The sequence below is a fragment of the Mobula hypostoma genome, chromosome 4 (assembly GCF_963921235.1).
Source record: "Mobula hypostoma chromosome 4, sMobHyp1.1, whole genome shotgun sequence".
Lineage (NCBI taxonomy): Eukaryota > Metazoa > Chordata > Chondrichthyes > Myliobatiformes > Myliobatidae > Mobula > Mobula hypostoma.
In genome coordinates this window covers 201,028,051-201,044,123 of record NC_086100.1, presented here as the reverse complement: position 1 = coordinate 201,044,123, position 16,073 = coordinate 201,028,051, and the positions used below count along the sequence as shown (strand labels likewise).

At 44.6% G+C, this 16,073-nt stretch overlaps 1 protein-coding gene across 4 annotated transcripts in view; it reads right to left on the bottom strand.

The window, feature by feature from the left end:
• Positions 1 to 16,073, bottom strand: part of LOC134345890 (disintegrin and metalloproteinase domain-containing protein 12-like) — a 221,200-nt gene that overhangs the window by 131,705 nt on the left and 73,422 nt on the right. For 3 of the 4 annotated variants that reach the window (XM_063047227.1, XM_063047228.1, XM_063047230.1), the window contains 2 exons: positions 12,451 to 12,529; positions 3,648 to 3,724 (listed from right to left, as the gene is read on the bottom strand). In XM_063047227.1, the coding sequence (XP_062903297.1) occupies positions 3,648 to 3,724; positions 12,451 to 12,529 (156 nt within the window). The remainder of the gene's footprint in view (positions 1 to 3,647; positions 3,725 to 12,450; positions 12,530 to 16,073) is intronic. The other variant, XM_063047229.1, reaches the window with a different exon arrangement.

Below are 16,073 nucleotides of genomic sequence, written 5' to 3'. Positions count from 1 at the left end.
GAGTAATAAGCTATTAGCATCTCAATTTAAAGCAGTTAGAGCTAAAAGACACATTTTAAAAATTCATAAGGGAGTTGGTAGTTTAGTGTGTAATTATGAAAACATTAATAAAATTTTTCAAGACTATTACAGTGAACTCTATAATTCTCAGTTTCCAGCTGATCATTCTAAAATGAATGCCTTTTTACAAAAGATTGATTTTCCTAGAATAACTGTTGAAGATCAGCAAATTCTTGATGCTCCTTTTACTGAAAGAGAAATTCAGAAAGCTATTCTTTCAATGCAATCTGGTAAAGCTCCTGGATTGGATGGTTTTTCTGTAGGATTTTATAAAAAATTTGAAGATTTGCTTACTCCTTATATGTTGGAAATGCTTAAAGATTCTTTTTTTGTTAGGAGAGTTACCTTCCACATTTTATGAAGCTTCTATCTCTTTAATTCTTAAGAAAGATAAAAACCCTACTGATTGTGCTTCATATAGACCTATCTCATTATTAAATGCGGATGCTAAAATTCTTTCAAAAATAATAGCTAATTGGTTGGAGAATATACTAGCTAAAATTATTTCTCATGACCAAACAATTTTTATAAAAGGCCGTTATTCCTTTTCTAATACTTGGAGACTGTTAAATGTTATATACTCATCCCTCTCGAAGACTCCCCAATGTGTTGTTTCTCTAGATGCTGAAAAGGCATTTGATAGCGTTGAATGGAAATAATTATTTAACGTTTTAGAGAAATTTAGCTTTGGTACTAATTTTAATAAGTTGTTTAGAATGATGTATAAAACCCCTATTGCCTCTGTTATTACTAATAACTGCAGATCCCTTTTTTTTCACTTTTGCAGGGTACGAGACGAGGACGTCCGTTAAGTCCTTTGTTTAATTTGGTGCTGAAACCTTTGGCTATTGCACTTGGTGAAGCTAAAGATATTCAAGGAATTTCCATAGATGTTACTATTCATAAGATTTCCCTTTATGCTGATAATCTCTTAGTTTATGTTTCGAATCCTGAAGAATCTATTCCTAGTTTATTGAAATTATTAAATGAATTTGGAAAGTTTTCAGGATATAAATTAAACCTGCATAAAAGTGAATTATTTCCTTTAAATGATTCTGCTTCTATGTATGATGACATTCCTTTTACAGTTACGGAATCTTTTAAATATTTAGGTATTATCGCTAAAAATTATGGAGACCTTTATAGAGCTAATTTAGTTCCCTTTGTGGATTTTATGAAGCAATTATTTTCTAGATGGAATCCACTTACACTTTCATTAGCCAGTCAAATTCATGCAGTTAAAATGATGATTTTACCAAAATTTTTATATGTATTTCAAAATATTCCTGTTTTTCTAACTAAGAAGTTTTTTGATCAGGTTGACTCTATTATTTCATCTTTTGTTTGGAATAATAAAAGACCAAGAATTAGAAAATGTCATTTACAGAAATTAAAAAAGGATGAAGGTCTTGCTCTGCCTAATTTAAGAATGTATTATTGGGCGGTTAATATACGTTATGCATGTTCTTGGTTATATCAGACCGATAAAAATGAATGACCACGATAAAATTGATCTGGAATTGAAAGCTGTGAAACAATTTTACTTAAGTTCATTATTAGGAGCCTCTTTACCTGTACAACTGGCCAAAATTTCTATTCTAAATATATACCTTATGATCAAGCAGTCATTACGAATTTGGTATCAGTTTCATTAGTTTTTTAATCTTAAAAAATTTAACCTTCTTAGCTTAATTTATCAAAACTATTTATTTAAACCTTCACTTCGTGATCGTACCTTTTCTCTTTGCAGGAATAAGGGAATTTATTCCTTTATGGATTTGTTTCAAGAAGGCCAATTGATGTCCTTTGAGAAATTAGTAACTAATTATTCTCTCTCATACTCACACTTTTTGCAATATCTTCAGGTCAGACACTTCTTACAAGAATATTTAAGTAATTTAAGTAATACAAGATTCTGACCTGTTAGACATTCAGTGAACCCTTTAGTGAAAGGTTTCATTGGGAAAATTTATAATTTATTATTACAACAGGATAATTATCCTCTATTTAAAATTAAGCAAGATTGGGAAAGAGAGCTTAACATGACCTTGATAACAGAGGATTGGTTGCGAATTTTGAAGTTGGTCAACTCTTCTTCGATTTGTGCCAGTCATTCTCTAATTCAATTTAAAATTGTACATCGTTATTATTTGACAAAGGAGAGATTGTCTAAAATATTTCCTAATGTAAATAGTCAGTGTGATGGATGTAAAACTGAGATAGCTACATTGACACATATGTTTTGGTCGTGTTCTGTATTGAAACAATTTTGGAAATCTATTTTTTCTACAATTTCTAAAGCTTTAAAAATTAATTTACAACATAATAAATTGACAGTTTTTTTCAGTATAATCCATCAATATATTCACAGTGTTTCTATATCAGACCAATATGTAATTGCATTTGTTACATTATTGGCCAGAAGGGCTATTTTATTGAAATGGAAAGATGCCTCTGCTCCCACTTTGATACAATGGTTCTCTCGGGTGATGTTATGTCTTAGTTTGGAGTAAATCAGAAGTCGAACTTTTGATCCTCGATTTGACTTTGAGAAAAGGTGGGGCTCTTTTGCCCACTACTATCATTTGATTTGAGTTGATTAAGAGGGTCCCCTTCTGATTCTTGGGTAAATGGATTTGGTTGGCAGATTGATGTCTTTCTCTTACGGAAGCTTCTATGGCGCATCGCTCCGGGTTTGTGCTCCAAATGGGTTTTTTGTTAGGGTTTTTTTTAGTTAGTAGGGGTTCTTTTTCCTCCTTCCTTTTTCCAAAAAAAAATTGCTTTAACATTTTGGTTTTTTCTTATTATTATTGATATATTGTTTAACTTGGTTGATCATTTAACTCTTATTGTACCTATTGATATGTTGACTTGATTACTTCAATGTATTTTTTTTGTTGTTGATTTTCAATAATAATTAATAAAAAGATTTAATTGTCATTCAATACACACAAATAGAGCTAAATGAAAGAGCAGTTATCTGGAGCCAAAGTGATACACAGTCATAGATAAATAGATAGATAGATATGCTTTATTAATCCCGAGGGAAATTGGGTTTCGTTACAGCCACACCAACCAAGAACAGAGCGTAAATATAGCAATACAAAAACCACAAACGATCAAACAACAAAATGCAAACTATGCCAGATGGCACATAGCACAAGGCAGATATAGCATGTATAATTCTGATAGCAGAAAAATGCAAAGTTGCAAAAAGCTATCATGCCCTGCGGATTGATGTCGTGTGGGATGTTGTCCAGGAGCCACACCTCTGCAAGAACAAACATGCAGCAGTTTCTTATCTTGTGCAAGTGCAGTTGACAATGGACGCAATCCAGTTTGTCTTACATCGAGCCAGCCCTGCAGAGCAGTACCGATGGGAGAGGCAAGCTCCCAACCCAACAAGGAAAACCGTGAACCTGCCACGCCACTCCTCTCTCCCACATTGCCTCTGGCATCTGCTCCCCTGGACGGCTGCAAAAGGCAACCCTTCAGCGTGAGGGACAGTGAGGACCCTGACCTGGTAACCACACCACCAGGCGAGACCCCTTCTCACAACAGAGACGGAGACGCATCAGCAGTCTTACCTGAGTCCTGAGCAGGTGCTGGCTGAGACCGCAGATCCTGAGAAGCCTCGGACGGAGCCCTCGTAGTAGCACTGAGTCTGTGGGGAGAGATTGATCACAGCATTAACCATCCCAGCACTCGCAGTATCCTGAGAGAACAGAGTACCTTCAGCATTAAATGGCATCGCCCTCAGGGTCCGGAGCATCATACAGCCAAAGAGCATTTCAAGATTCAACATTCTTTAATGAGAATGAAATGATTGTTAATCAGGATCTGATGCAGCACAAAAAAATGCAATAAGGAACAAAATAATAATAAGAATACAAGAAATATAAATACGTATGATGGCTATAAACACAGATTGATTGCATGTCCAAGTTATGCTCGGCACAGGATTGCCTGTACCGAAAATGACTGACAGGAAATGATAATGTGCTGATTGTAGGAGCTGTGAAGGGGGAGGTTTTGGATGAAGACGTTGAAGATTAGTGATGGTGGGATGTGAAGTGTGGTCACTGGGAGATGTTGATGATTCGCGATGGTGTGTGTTGTGAAGGGGAGTATCTGGGAGATATTGATGATTAGTGATGTTTAGTGGGAAGGGCGGTCACTGGGAGTTATTGATGATTCGTGATGGTGGGGGTATGAAGGAGGGTCACTGGGAGATGTTGATGATTAGTGAAGGTGGGGGTTGTGAAGGGGGGTCACTGGGAGATGCTGATGATTAGTGAAGGTGGGGGTTGTGAAGGGGGTAACTGGGAGATGTTGATGATTAGTGAAGGTGGGGGTTGTGAAGGGGGGTCACTGGGAGATGTCGATGATTAGTGAGGGTGGGGTTGTGAAGGGGGGTAACTGGGAGTTGTTGATGATTCGTGATGGTGTGTGTTGTGAAGGGGGTAACTACTGGATGATGATTAGTGATGGTGGGGGTATGAAGGAAGGTCACTGGGAGATGACGATTATTGAGGGTGGGGGTTGTGAAGGGGGTATCTGGGAGATGATTCGTGATGGTGGGAGTATGAAGGGGGTCACTGGGAGATGCTGATGATTAGTGATGGTGCGTGTTGTGAAGGGGGTAACTGGGAGATGTTGATGATTCGTGATGGTGGGGGTATGAAGGAGGGTCACGGAGATGGTGATGATGGTAGTGAGTGTGATGGGGTTGACTGGGTGCAGATACTGATGATTGGTAATGGTGTGTGCTGTGAAGGTGGTTGGCTGGGGCGAGAAATTGATGATTAGTGATGTTGGGGATGTCAATGGGGTTGACTGGGTGGAAATATTAATGATTAGCAATGGTGGGGTGTGCAGGGGGGGTCACTGGGAGATTTTGATTAGTAGTGAAGCTGTGCGGTGTGAAGTGTGTTGATTTGGTGAAGATATTGCTGATTAGGGATGGTGGGGTGCAAAGGGATGTCACTGGGCAGAGATGTTGATGATTACTGATGGTGGTGGGTGTTAAAGGGGTACCAGGCAGAGGATATTGATCAGTTATGGTGGGAGTGTGAAGGGTGTCACTGGGCAGAGATGTTGATGATTAGTGATAGTGGGGATGTGAAAATGAGGTTGACTGGTTGGAGATATTGATGAGTAGTGATGGTGGGGGTGTGAAGGGGGTTGACTGGTTGGAGATATTGATGAGTAATGATGGTGGGGGTGTGAAGGGGGTTGACTGGTTGGAGATATTGATGAGTAATGATAGTGGGGGTGTGAAGGGGGTTGACTGGTTGGAGATATTGATGAGTAGTGATGGTTGGGGTGTGAAGGGGGTTGACTGGTTGGAGATATTGATGAGTAGTGATGGTGGGGGTGTGAAGGGGGTTGACTGGTTGGAGATATTGATGAGTAATGATGGTGGGGGTGTGAAGGGGGTTGACTGGTTGGAGATATTGATGAGTAGTGATGGTGGGGGTGTGAAGGGGGTTGACTGGTTGGAGATATTGATGAGTAGTGATGGTGGGGGTGTGAAGGGGGTTGACTGGTTGGAGATATTGATGAGTAGTGATGGTGGGGGTGTGAAGGGGGTTGACTGGTTGGAGATATTGATGAGTAGTGATGGTGGGGGTGTGAAGGGGGTTGACTGGTTGGAGATATTGATGAGTAGTGATGGTGGGGGTGTGAAGGAGGTCACGGTAGATTGTGGGAGGCATGAGGAGAGGCATCACTGGGATATGTTGATGATTAGTGAGGGTGGGAGGTATGAATGAGGGGCCACTGGGAGAGGTTGATGATTAATGGTGGGTGTGTGGGGGGGGTCACTGGGAGTGGTTGATGATTAGTGATGGTGTGTGTTGTGAAGGAGGGTCACTGGGAGATGTTGATGATAGTGAGGGTGGGGGTTGTGAAGGGCGGTAACTGGGAGAGGTTGATGATTAATGGTGGGTGTGTGGGGGGGGTCACTGGGAGAGGATGATTAATGGTGGGTGTGTGGGGGGGTCACTGGGAGTGGTTGATGATTAGTGATGGTGTGTGTTGTGAAGGAGGGTCACTGGGAGATGTTGATGATAGTGAGGGTGGGGGTTGTGAAGGGCGGTAACTGGGAGAGGTTGATGATTAATGGTGGGTGTGTGGGGGGGGTCACTGGGAGTGGTTGATGATAAATGACGGTGGGAGTGTGAGGGGGGTCATTGGAGTTGTTAATGACTAGTGTTGGTGAAGATTCACAGGGGTTGATGATTAGTGACATTTGGGGTTTGAAGGGGGTCACCGGGAGGTATTGATGATTAGTTGGTGGGGGGGGTGATGGGGATCACTGGGAGATACTGATTAGTCATGGTCTGAGGTGCAAAAGAGTTCACTGGGAGAAGCTGATGATTAGTGATGGCAGAGGTGAGAAAGGGGGTCACGTACGGCAGATGATTACTGATGGTGAAGATGTGAAGGGGATTTACTGGTAGAGCTGATGATTATGATGGTGGGGATGTGAGGTGGAAGTCACAGGGCGAAGATGCTAATGATTACTACTGGTGGGCGGTGAGAGGGGCATCACTGGGAGATCTGTAAGTAAAAAGTCGACATGTGTGGAGTCAGTACAGTCTGTACGTGTGGGGTCAGTACGTACAGTCTGTATGTGTGGGGTCAGTACGTACAGTCTGTATGTGTGGGGTCAGTGTGTGCTGAGAATGATAGTTATGTATAGTCATAGTCATACTTTATTGATCCCAGGGGGAAATTGGTTTTCATTACAGTTGCTCCATAAATAATAAATAGTAATAGAACCATAAATAGTTAAATAGTAATATGTAAATTATGCCAGTAAATTATGAAATAAGTCCAGGACCAGCCTATCGGCTCAGGGTGTCTGACCCTCCAAGGGAGGAGTTGTAAAGTTTGATGGCCACAGGCAGGAATGACTTCCTATGACGCTCTGTGTTGCATCTTGGAGGAATGTGTCTCTGGTTGAATGTACTCCTGTGCCCACCCAGTACATTATCCATGGGAGACATTGTCCAAGATGGCATGCAACTTAGACAGCATCCTCTTTTCAGACGCCACCTTGAGAGAGTCCAGTTCCATCCCCACAACCTCACTGGCCTTACGAATGAGTTTGTTGATTCTGTTGGTGTCTGCTACCCTCAGCCTGCTGCCCCAGCACACAACAGCAAACATGATAGCACTGGCCACCACAGACTCGTAGAACATCCTCAGCATCGTCCAGCAGATGTTAAAGGACCTCAGTCTCCTCAGGAAATAGAGACGGCTCTGACCCTTCTTGCAGACAGCCTCAGTGTTCTTAGACCAGTCCAGTTTATTGTCAATTCATATCCCTGGGTATTTGTAATCCTCCACCATGTACGGAGGAGTATGTAAATGATCACTCTTGTGCCGGGCCTGTAGTTTAACAGCCTCATTGTCCAGGTTCTCTGGTGAAGGGCTTTACTGATGACACACTCCGCTTGTCATTGCCATACCTGACCTGTGACAGTCTGTGTGTTGTGGCTCCCAACCGTCGCCTGGATAATCTCAGGAGCCACTTCAGAGCAGAGAGAAGGTTTTGTGAAAGCATCCGCTCCATCTGAGAAGTCAACAGTTTGATCGGCCTGTGGAAAAGATGCTAACCTGAGTCCTGCCTCTCCGGGCTGGTTCAAACGCGTCACAGGCTCAGCTGACAATTTTCTGGCTTGGTAAACCTCAGACGTCTCGTGTCATTCATAATGAACTGAGTATTTCACACAGTGGAACAAAGGAAGGAAGTGATTCAAGAGCAGCTTGGAAGAATCTGTCGGCAATGCCTCTATAGCGCACACAGAACGCTGGCGCAACTCAGCAGGTCAGGACGCATCTCTGGAGTACAATCGAGCACTGACATTCCGAGCCAAGACCTTCGGGGTTGGAAAGGATGGAATTGCAATAATTTGCTTTTCCTTCCGTCCTTTATTTCTTCCACTTGTCACTTTTCAGGTTCTCACCTCACCGCCCCCCCCCCCCTTGCCACAGTCACCAACCCCTCACCTGGCTTCACCTATCACCACCCAGCTTGTGCTCCTTCCCCTCCCCCCACTCTTTTCCTCTGATTTCTACCCCGTCCCTTTCTGGGTCTGGCCCAAAACGTCAACTGTTCATTTCCCTCCATCGAAGCTGCCTGGCTCCGAGAGGACCACAGCCTTGTCGTGGTTTGGAGGCAGGCATGCCTCAGTGGCCCGGAGGGCTATGCTGGCTGGAGTCAGGGCTTTGTGGGTCATCCATGCCAAACAGGTCAAAGGTAGAGGCCAGACTGAGACTGGTCCACCAGATCTCCAGTTTCAGGGTTTCAGCTTCAGGCAAAAAAACCCAGACTGGTCAAATAAAATTGTTCCAGAAACAACAATGAAGAATCCTTCTACATTTGAATGCAATGGTATTCCTGAGTCTCCACCCAGAACTTGCATGACTGATGGCGATGAAAACCAAGAGGAAGCTCTTGATGTGATGAAGGAAGCCCTGAAGACTGCCAGAGATGGAGGATCTTCACTGCGGGCCTAAACGCTGGTGGTGTAACGGGAATTAACCGTGCCGGCTTGCTCTTTGTGTGTATTGCTCCGGATCTCCGGCATCTGACTTTATTGTCATGTCTTTACATTATAAAGTAGGAAGGCAAGAGGGAGGAATTGAGAGAAGAAAGAAAGAGGGGGAGAGGGGGGGAGAGAGAGGAGGGGGGAAGGGGAAGAGGTGGGAGAGAGGGAGGGAGGGGGGAGAAGGGGAGGGAGGGGAGGGAGGGGGGAGAAGGGGGAGGGAGGGGAGAGAGGGGGAAGAGGGGGTAGAGAGGGAGGGAGGGGAGAGAGGGGGAAGAGGGGGTAGGGGGGTAGAGGGGGAGGGAGGAGGGGGATGGAGGGGGAGAGGGGAGAGAGGGGGTGAAAAAGGGGGGAGATTGGGGGGAGGGAAAGAGAGACAGAGAGAAAGAAAAAGAGAGAGAGAGAGAGCTAATTGAACTGACCCAATTATCACGTCATTGTTTTGCATTGTTGTTGGTTGTGAACATGTTGGTTCAATGCCATAAGATCTTAAAACACAGGAGCAGAATTAGGCCATTCAACCTATCAATTTTGGTCTGCCGTTCCATCACTACGACTCTGTTCTGATGCTATGCCCTCTGGCTCACCCACTACAGGAAACATCTACTCTACGTAGGCTGTTTGATATTCGATAGGTTTTGGTAAGATTCCCCCCCAGCCTACAAACACTGACATAGAGCCATCAAACACTCCTTATATGCTAAACCTTGCATTCCCACAATCATTCTCGGGAAGCTCCTCTCAACCCCTCCGATGCCAGCACAGCTTTTCTCAGATAAGGGGCCCAAAGCTGCTCACAATATATCCCTTTAGGGATAGCAAATGCACTCACTTCTGTCCCCTGACTCTCAAAAACTCCTGGCATACTGCTAATGTCTTCTACAGTGAAGATGGGTACAAAATACTTATTAAGTTCGTCTGCCATTTCTTTGTCCCACATTACTGCCTCTCCAGTATCATTTTCCAGAGGTCCGATATTCACTTTATATATATCTACTCTTTACATACCTGAGAAAACTCTTGGTATCTCCTTGAATTTTATCGGCTTGCTTACCTTCATGTTTCATTTTTTTCTGGCCTTCTCCTTCCCACCCTCCCCCCACCTTCTTTATAGGGCCTCTGCCCCTTCCCTCTACAGTCCTGACAAGGGGTTCCGGCCCGAAACGTTGACTGATCTTTTCCACGGATGCTGCCCGACCTGCTGAGTTCCTCCAGCGTGTTGTGAGTGTTGCTTTGACCCCAGCATCTGCAGATTATTTTGTGTTTACTGTTTTGCTGTCATCCCTTCCAATGCCCCCTGCCAATTAATTTTGTCCAATTCATCTCTCACGCCTCTGTAATTCCCTTTACTCCACTGTAATACTGACACATCTTCTCCCTCTCACAGCACAGGGTAAGGTCTATCACATCATGATCATTGCCCAAGAGTTTCTTTTTGTTAACCTGCCTGATCAAATCTGCATTATTGCACAACACCCAATCCAGAATTGCCTTTTCACAAACTGTTGGAGGAACTCAACAGGCCAGGCAGCAACTATGGAAAAGAAACTAAGCTTCAAGATTCAAGATTGTTTAGTGGCATTTCCAGTACACAAGTGTAAAGGAGAACAAAATTATTGCTACTTTGGATCGAGTGCAACACAAAAAAATACACAATAAGATAAAGAACACAATAAATATAAATACAATCAATCTGTGTATACAAGCTAGTTTATGTATGTCCATTATGTATGTCCTGGGGATACAAATTGACAATAAACTGGACTGGTCAAAGAACACTGAGGCTGTCTACAAGAAGGGTCAGAGCCGTCTCTATTTCCTGAGGAGACTGAGGTCCTTTAACATCTGCCGGACGATGCTGAGGATGTTCTACGAGTCTGTGGTAGCCAGTGCTATCATGTTTGCTGTTGTGTGCTGGGGCAGCAGGCTGAGGGTAGCAGACACCAACAGAATCAACAAACTCATTTGTATGGTGTAAGGCCAGTGATGTTGTGGGGATGGAACTGGACTCTGTCACGGTGGTGTCTGAAAAGAGGATGCTGTCTAAGTTGCATGCCATCTTGGACAATGTCTCCCATCCACCACATAATGTACTGGGTGGGCACAGGAGTACATTCAGCCAGAGACTCATTCCACCGAGATGCAACACAGAGCGTCATAGGAAGTCATTCCTGCCTGTGGCCATCAAACTGTACAACTCCTCCCTTGGAGGGTCAGACACCCTGGGCCAATAGGCTGGTCCTGGACTTATTTCCTGGCATAATTTACATATTACTATTTAACTATTTATGGTGTTATTACTATTTATTATTTATGGTGCATCTGTAACGAAAAGCAATTTCCCCCTGGGATCAATAAAGTATGACTATGACTATACTAAAGTGACACCAGACACTGGGATGTCTGTACATGAGGTAACTGTGACAGGAAATGATAAATTAGTGGTGTTCAAGGGTGTGGTGGGATGGGTAAACATGTGGAGGTATTGATCTGCCTTCTGCCTGGGGAAAGTAACTATTGAGTCTGGTGGCTCTGGTGTGGATGCTACGTAGCCTCCTCCCTGATGGATCTGGGACAAACAGCCTGTGAGCAGGGTGGGTGGGGTCCTTCATGATGGTATTGGCCCTTATGCACCTTTGTTACTTGCAGCTCTGGTTGTTTACACTATGGAAAGGAAGTGAAAAGGATAGCAGAAAGGTTTACGAGCATGTTGCCTGGATTGCAGTGTATTTCCTATAAGACAAACTTAGAAATTGTTCTTGCTGATGTGCCAGAGCGACCTATAGAAATCTATAAAACTATGGGAGGCGTAGATGAGGTAGATAAGAGTGTTTGTCCCAGAAGAAATGTCAACTATGAGAGAGCATAGTTTTAAGTTGAGACGGTGGAGAGTTTTTACACAGGGAGTGGAGGGTGGCTGAAGTGGGAAGGGGGTGGAAGCAGAATGCAATAGTGCTGTTTAAGAGGCATTTAGACAGACCTGTATAGGCAGTGACTGGAGGCTATAGACCGAATGAGATTGCTTTATATTTTCTCCAGAAGCATGCCAGCATAGACACAGCGTACGGAGGGCCAGTTCCTGCATTGCACTCTCCTACCTTCAGTGGGCAGGCACGGCAATGGAGTGGTTAGCGGAACACTTCACAGTGCCGGCAAACCGTTCCGTTCCCACCGCTGCCTGTGACCACATGGGTTTCCTCCAGGTGCTCCGGATTGCTCCCAAGTTCCAAAGACGTACCGGGTAATAGGTTCATTGGTCACATGGTGTAACTTGTGTATCACAGGCTCCTTGGGTCAGAAGAGCACGTTACTGTTCTGCACGAAGGGGGACTTCTTCACTCAGAGGGTGGTGAGAGCGTGAAACTTGCTGCCACGGAACCAGCAGATTCAGGTTCAGTTTCAACATTTAGTAGAAACTTGAACAGGTACATGGATGGGGGAGGGATGGAGGGCTCTGGTTCAGCTGCAGGTCGATGGGACGAGGCAGATCAATAGTTTGGCATGGACTAGTTGGGCCAAAGGGCCTGTTTCCCTGTTGTGGCGTTCTATGACTCTATCACTAAAGAAATTTTAAAAATGTTCTATGTTGTTAGTATTCTGCCCTCTGGTAAAACAAGGTCTGTTTTAACGGCAGAGCACAGGAGTGGGCATATGTGAGAAGAGGAAACTGACCTTCGACATGTTTGAATCTGGAGCTCACTGGGAATGTAGACACTAGGTACGCCCAGAGTAAAAATCAGAAAGAGCCAGGTTTATCTGTACTCAATACATTTAAAAACACATTGTGTAGAATTATATATTTGCACAATGAGAACTTGTGGAGACTGCTCACCATTTCCTGGTCCCGCTCCGTCACTAGAGTTCCGTTCGAATCATAGTGTGAGACCTGGAACCCTCTTGGCAGGAGGAGACTGTAGCACAAGAACAAAACTCACTGTCACTGGGGTTTGTCTGTCCTCTGGGATCCAGGTCAGTGGTCACAGACGGCTACTGACATCATATCAAATCCTTCATGTCTCTCCGTACAGTACTTGGTCCATCCTATTCCCCCACTTTATCCCCGTCCTACTGCCGGCATATTTCCTCCAGATGATCGTCCATCCTTTCTCCCCCCACTCCAGCTTATTTCCATCTCCTCCCCTGTATCTCTGCCCATTAACAGTTGGCAACAGCTTGTCTGTGTCTGCCATACCTAAGCCTACACCTACGTCTACGTCAGCCAGAACAAACCGGATCTCCCAGTGGCCATCCATTTTAATTCACTTCCCATTCCCATTCCGATATGTCCATCCATGGTCTCCTCCACTGTCGTGATGAGGCTCAGTTAGGTTGGAGGAACAACACCTTATATTCCACTTGGTAGCCTGCAAGCTAATGGCATGAACATCAATTTCTCAAACTTCTGGTAATGCCCCCACCCCACCTTCACTATTTCCCCTTCCCTTTTCCCTCTCTCGCCTGATCTCCTTGCCCACTCATCGTCTCCCTCTAGTACTCCTCCCCACTTTTCTTCCTTCCATGGCTTCCTGTCTCTTTCACCAATCAATTTCCTAGCTCTTTACTTCATCCCTCTCCCTCCAGATTTCACCTGTCATCTGGTGCTTCTCTCTCCTCTCCCCCTTCCCACCTTTTAAATCTACTCCTCAGCATTTTTTCTCCAATCCTGCCGAAGGGTCTCAGCCCAAAACGTCGATGCTGCCTGGCCTGCTGAGTTCCTCCAGCACTTTCTGTGTGTTGCTCGGATTTCCAGCATCTGCAGATTTTCTCTTGTTTGTTTCATACCTAAACCTTCCTGGCTTTGGTGTGTGGGTGAATTGAGAAATCTGGGGGAAAGGCCTGGATAGAGTGGATGTGGAGAGGATGTTTCCAGTAGAGGGGGAGTCTAGGACCAGAAGGCACAGGCTCAGAATAAAAGGGATTCTCTTTAGAACTGAAGGAGGAGCTTTTTTAGCCAGAGGGTGGTGAATCTGTGGAATTCATTGCCACAGACAACTGCGGAGGCCAAGTCATTGGCTACATTTAAGGTAGGAGTTGATTAGTCGGGGCATCAAACGTTAAGGAGAGAAGGCAGGAGAATGATGTTGAGAGGGATTATAAATCAGCCGTGATGGAATGGCGGAGCAGACTCGATGGGATGAATGGCCTCATTTGCTCCTGTGTCTATGCTCTTCATTGGTGGGAATGTCGGGCAAATAAAATGGGATTTTTATCGTAGGTGGGTACTTGGTTATTGAGCTAAAGAGCCCATTTCTGTGCGTTTTAACTCGATAAACCTTAGATTCTTAAATAACCCTTCATCCCTGGAACCATGCTGAAAAATTTTCTCTGTGTCCTCAAGGAACTTCCCCACTTCCTGAGGTGTGATGGTCAGAACTGCATGGAATGTTTCAGGGCCTGTCCCCTAAAACCCTCACTAATTTTTACAGATGCACCATTGAAAGCATTCTTCTAGGGTGCATCACAACCTGGTATGGAAGTTGTCCTATCCAAGACCGAAAGAAGCTGCAGAAGATCGTGAACACGGCGCAGCACATCACACAAACCAAATTTCCGTCCGTGGACTCACTTTACACCGCACGCTGTCAGAGCAGTGCTGCCAGGATATTCAAGGACACGACCCACCCAGCCAACACACTTTTCATCCTTCTTCCCTCCGGGAGAAGACTCAGGAGCTTGAAGACTCGTACAGCCAGATTTGGGAACAGCTTCTTTCCAACTGTGATAAGACTGCTGAACAGATCCTGACCCGGATTTGGCCCGTAGCCTCCAAATATCCAGACCTGCCTCTCGGTTTTTTTTTGCACTACCTTACTTCCCATTTTCTATTTTCTATTTATGATTTATAATTTAAATTTTTAATATTTACTGTTGATTTGTACTCCAGGGAGCGCGAAGTGCAGAATCAAATATCGCTGTGATGATTGTACGCTCTAGTATCAATTGTTTGGAGACAATAAAGTATAAAGTAGTTTAATGAGCCCCAGATCCCATAGATCACTTGTCCATATGTCTCTCAACTTCCTCGGCTACTCATGCATATGAATCCCATGTCTCTTTGTTCCAGCAGCCCATTGAAGACATTCCTTTATTCCCTGTGTTATTCTCTTGCTGGGGTGTATGGGGTGTCCAGAGAGGGGTAGCACTACTGGGCAACTCACTCGCCTTTGGCCCTCACCAAATACTCAGCTCTCACCTGGCTCCAAGTAGCTGTTTGCATACAACACGAGCCACATCCTGGTACGTGGCTTCGACAGGTGGGCTAAACCAGGTGAGAGTGGCTGGCAGCCCTCATACCCCATTGAGATAGGGTATGTCCTGGCCTGTCCTGGCGTGCAAAGGCGGCTCCGGCAGACTAGGCAGATGGGATCTACAGTGAGACCCTGTAACACTGCGTGGAGGGCCAAGGGCATGGTCATCCACTGCAACCAAGGAAAACCGGAGACGTGGTGACTACTCGTAGCAGGGGACCTGGACTTACGAAGTTGAGAGAGTGGAACTGCCCCATTGCAATGGTTTTTCCACTTTAGAAACTCTCCTGCACAGGCTGCTCGTCATCAGTGGGTATGCCAGACAAGCACGATATATTCTCCTGCCAAATTACTTCACTTCAATCATACTATCAAATTCCTTCTGTCACCTGCCTGCCTATTCTGTTTTCCTCTCCATGTCGTGTCACAGTTATTTGGTTTCAGGCTCACTGTTTGCCAATCCTTCAACTTCAATACCATCGGCAAATTTTGAAATTTAACTCTGCATTCCAGTTTCCATCATGATATACTGTGTATTCTATTGCAGCAGACAGCCACATTCCACCGCTATCAACCTGTCCCCAACCCGATAAACATCTTTTAACCACTTCTCTCTATCTTCTGTCCTCAGGGCATGTGTTTATACCAGCACGACTGATCTTTGGGACTATCAGACAGACAGCAAAATGCAAATGAGACATTTACCTGAGTACAAAAAAGTCCTGAATTTAAAATAGTAAGTTGCCAACTATAAAGGATTTGTGACTGTATGTCTGAAATGTTTGTATTGAAACACAGACAATAGAAGACTACAGCACAGTACATGCCCTTCAGCACATGACTCTGTCCTGACATTTTAACCTTTTAAAATATCCCCAGTGTATCTGGGAGTGAATCTCACACACCCACCAGCCCGTAAAAAAAACAAATGCCCCCTATACTTTAAAAATGCAAACACGAGGAAATCTGCAGATGCTGGAATTTCAAGCAACACACATAAAAGTTACTGGTGAATGCAGCAGGCCAGGCAGCATCTCTAGGAAGAGGCCTGATCTCCCTCCTGGCACTTATCCATGTAAGCGGAACAAGTGCTACACATGCCCTTACACTTCTTCCCAGTCAGTCCTTCCAGGTGAGGCGACACTTCACCTGTGAGTCGGCTGGTGTGATATACTGCGTCCAGCGCTCCCAATGCGGCCTTCTATAT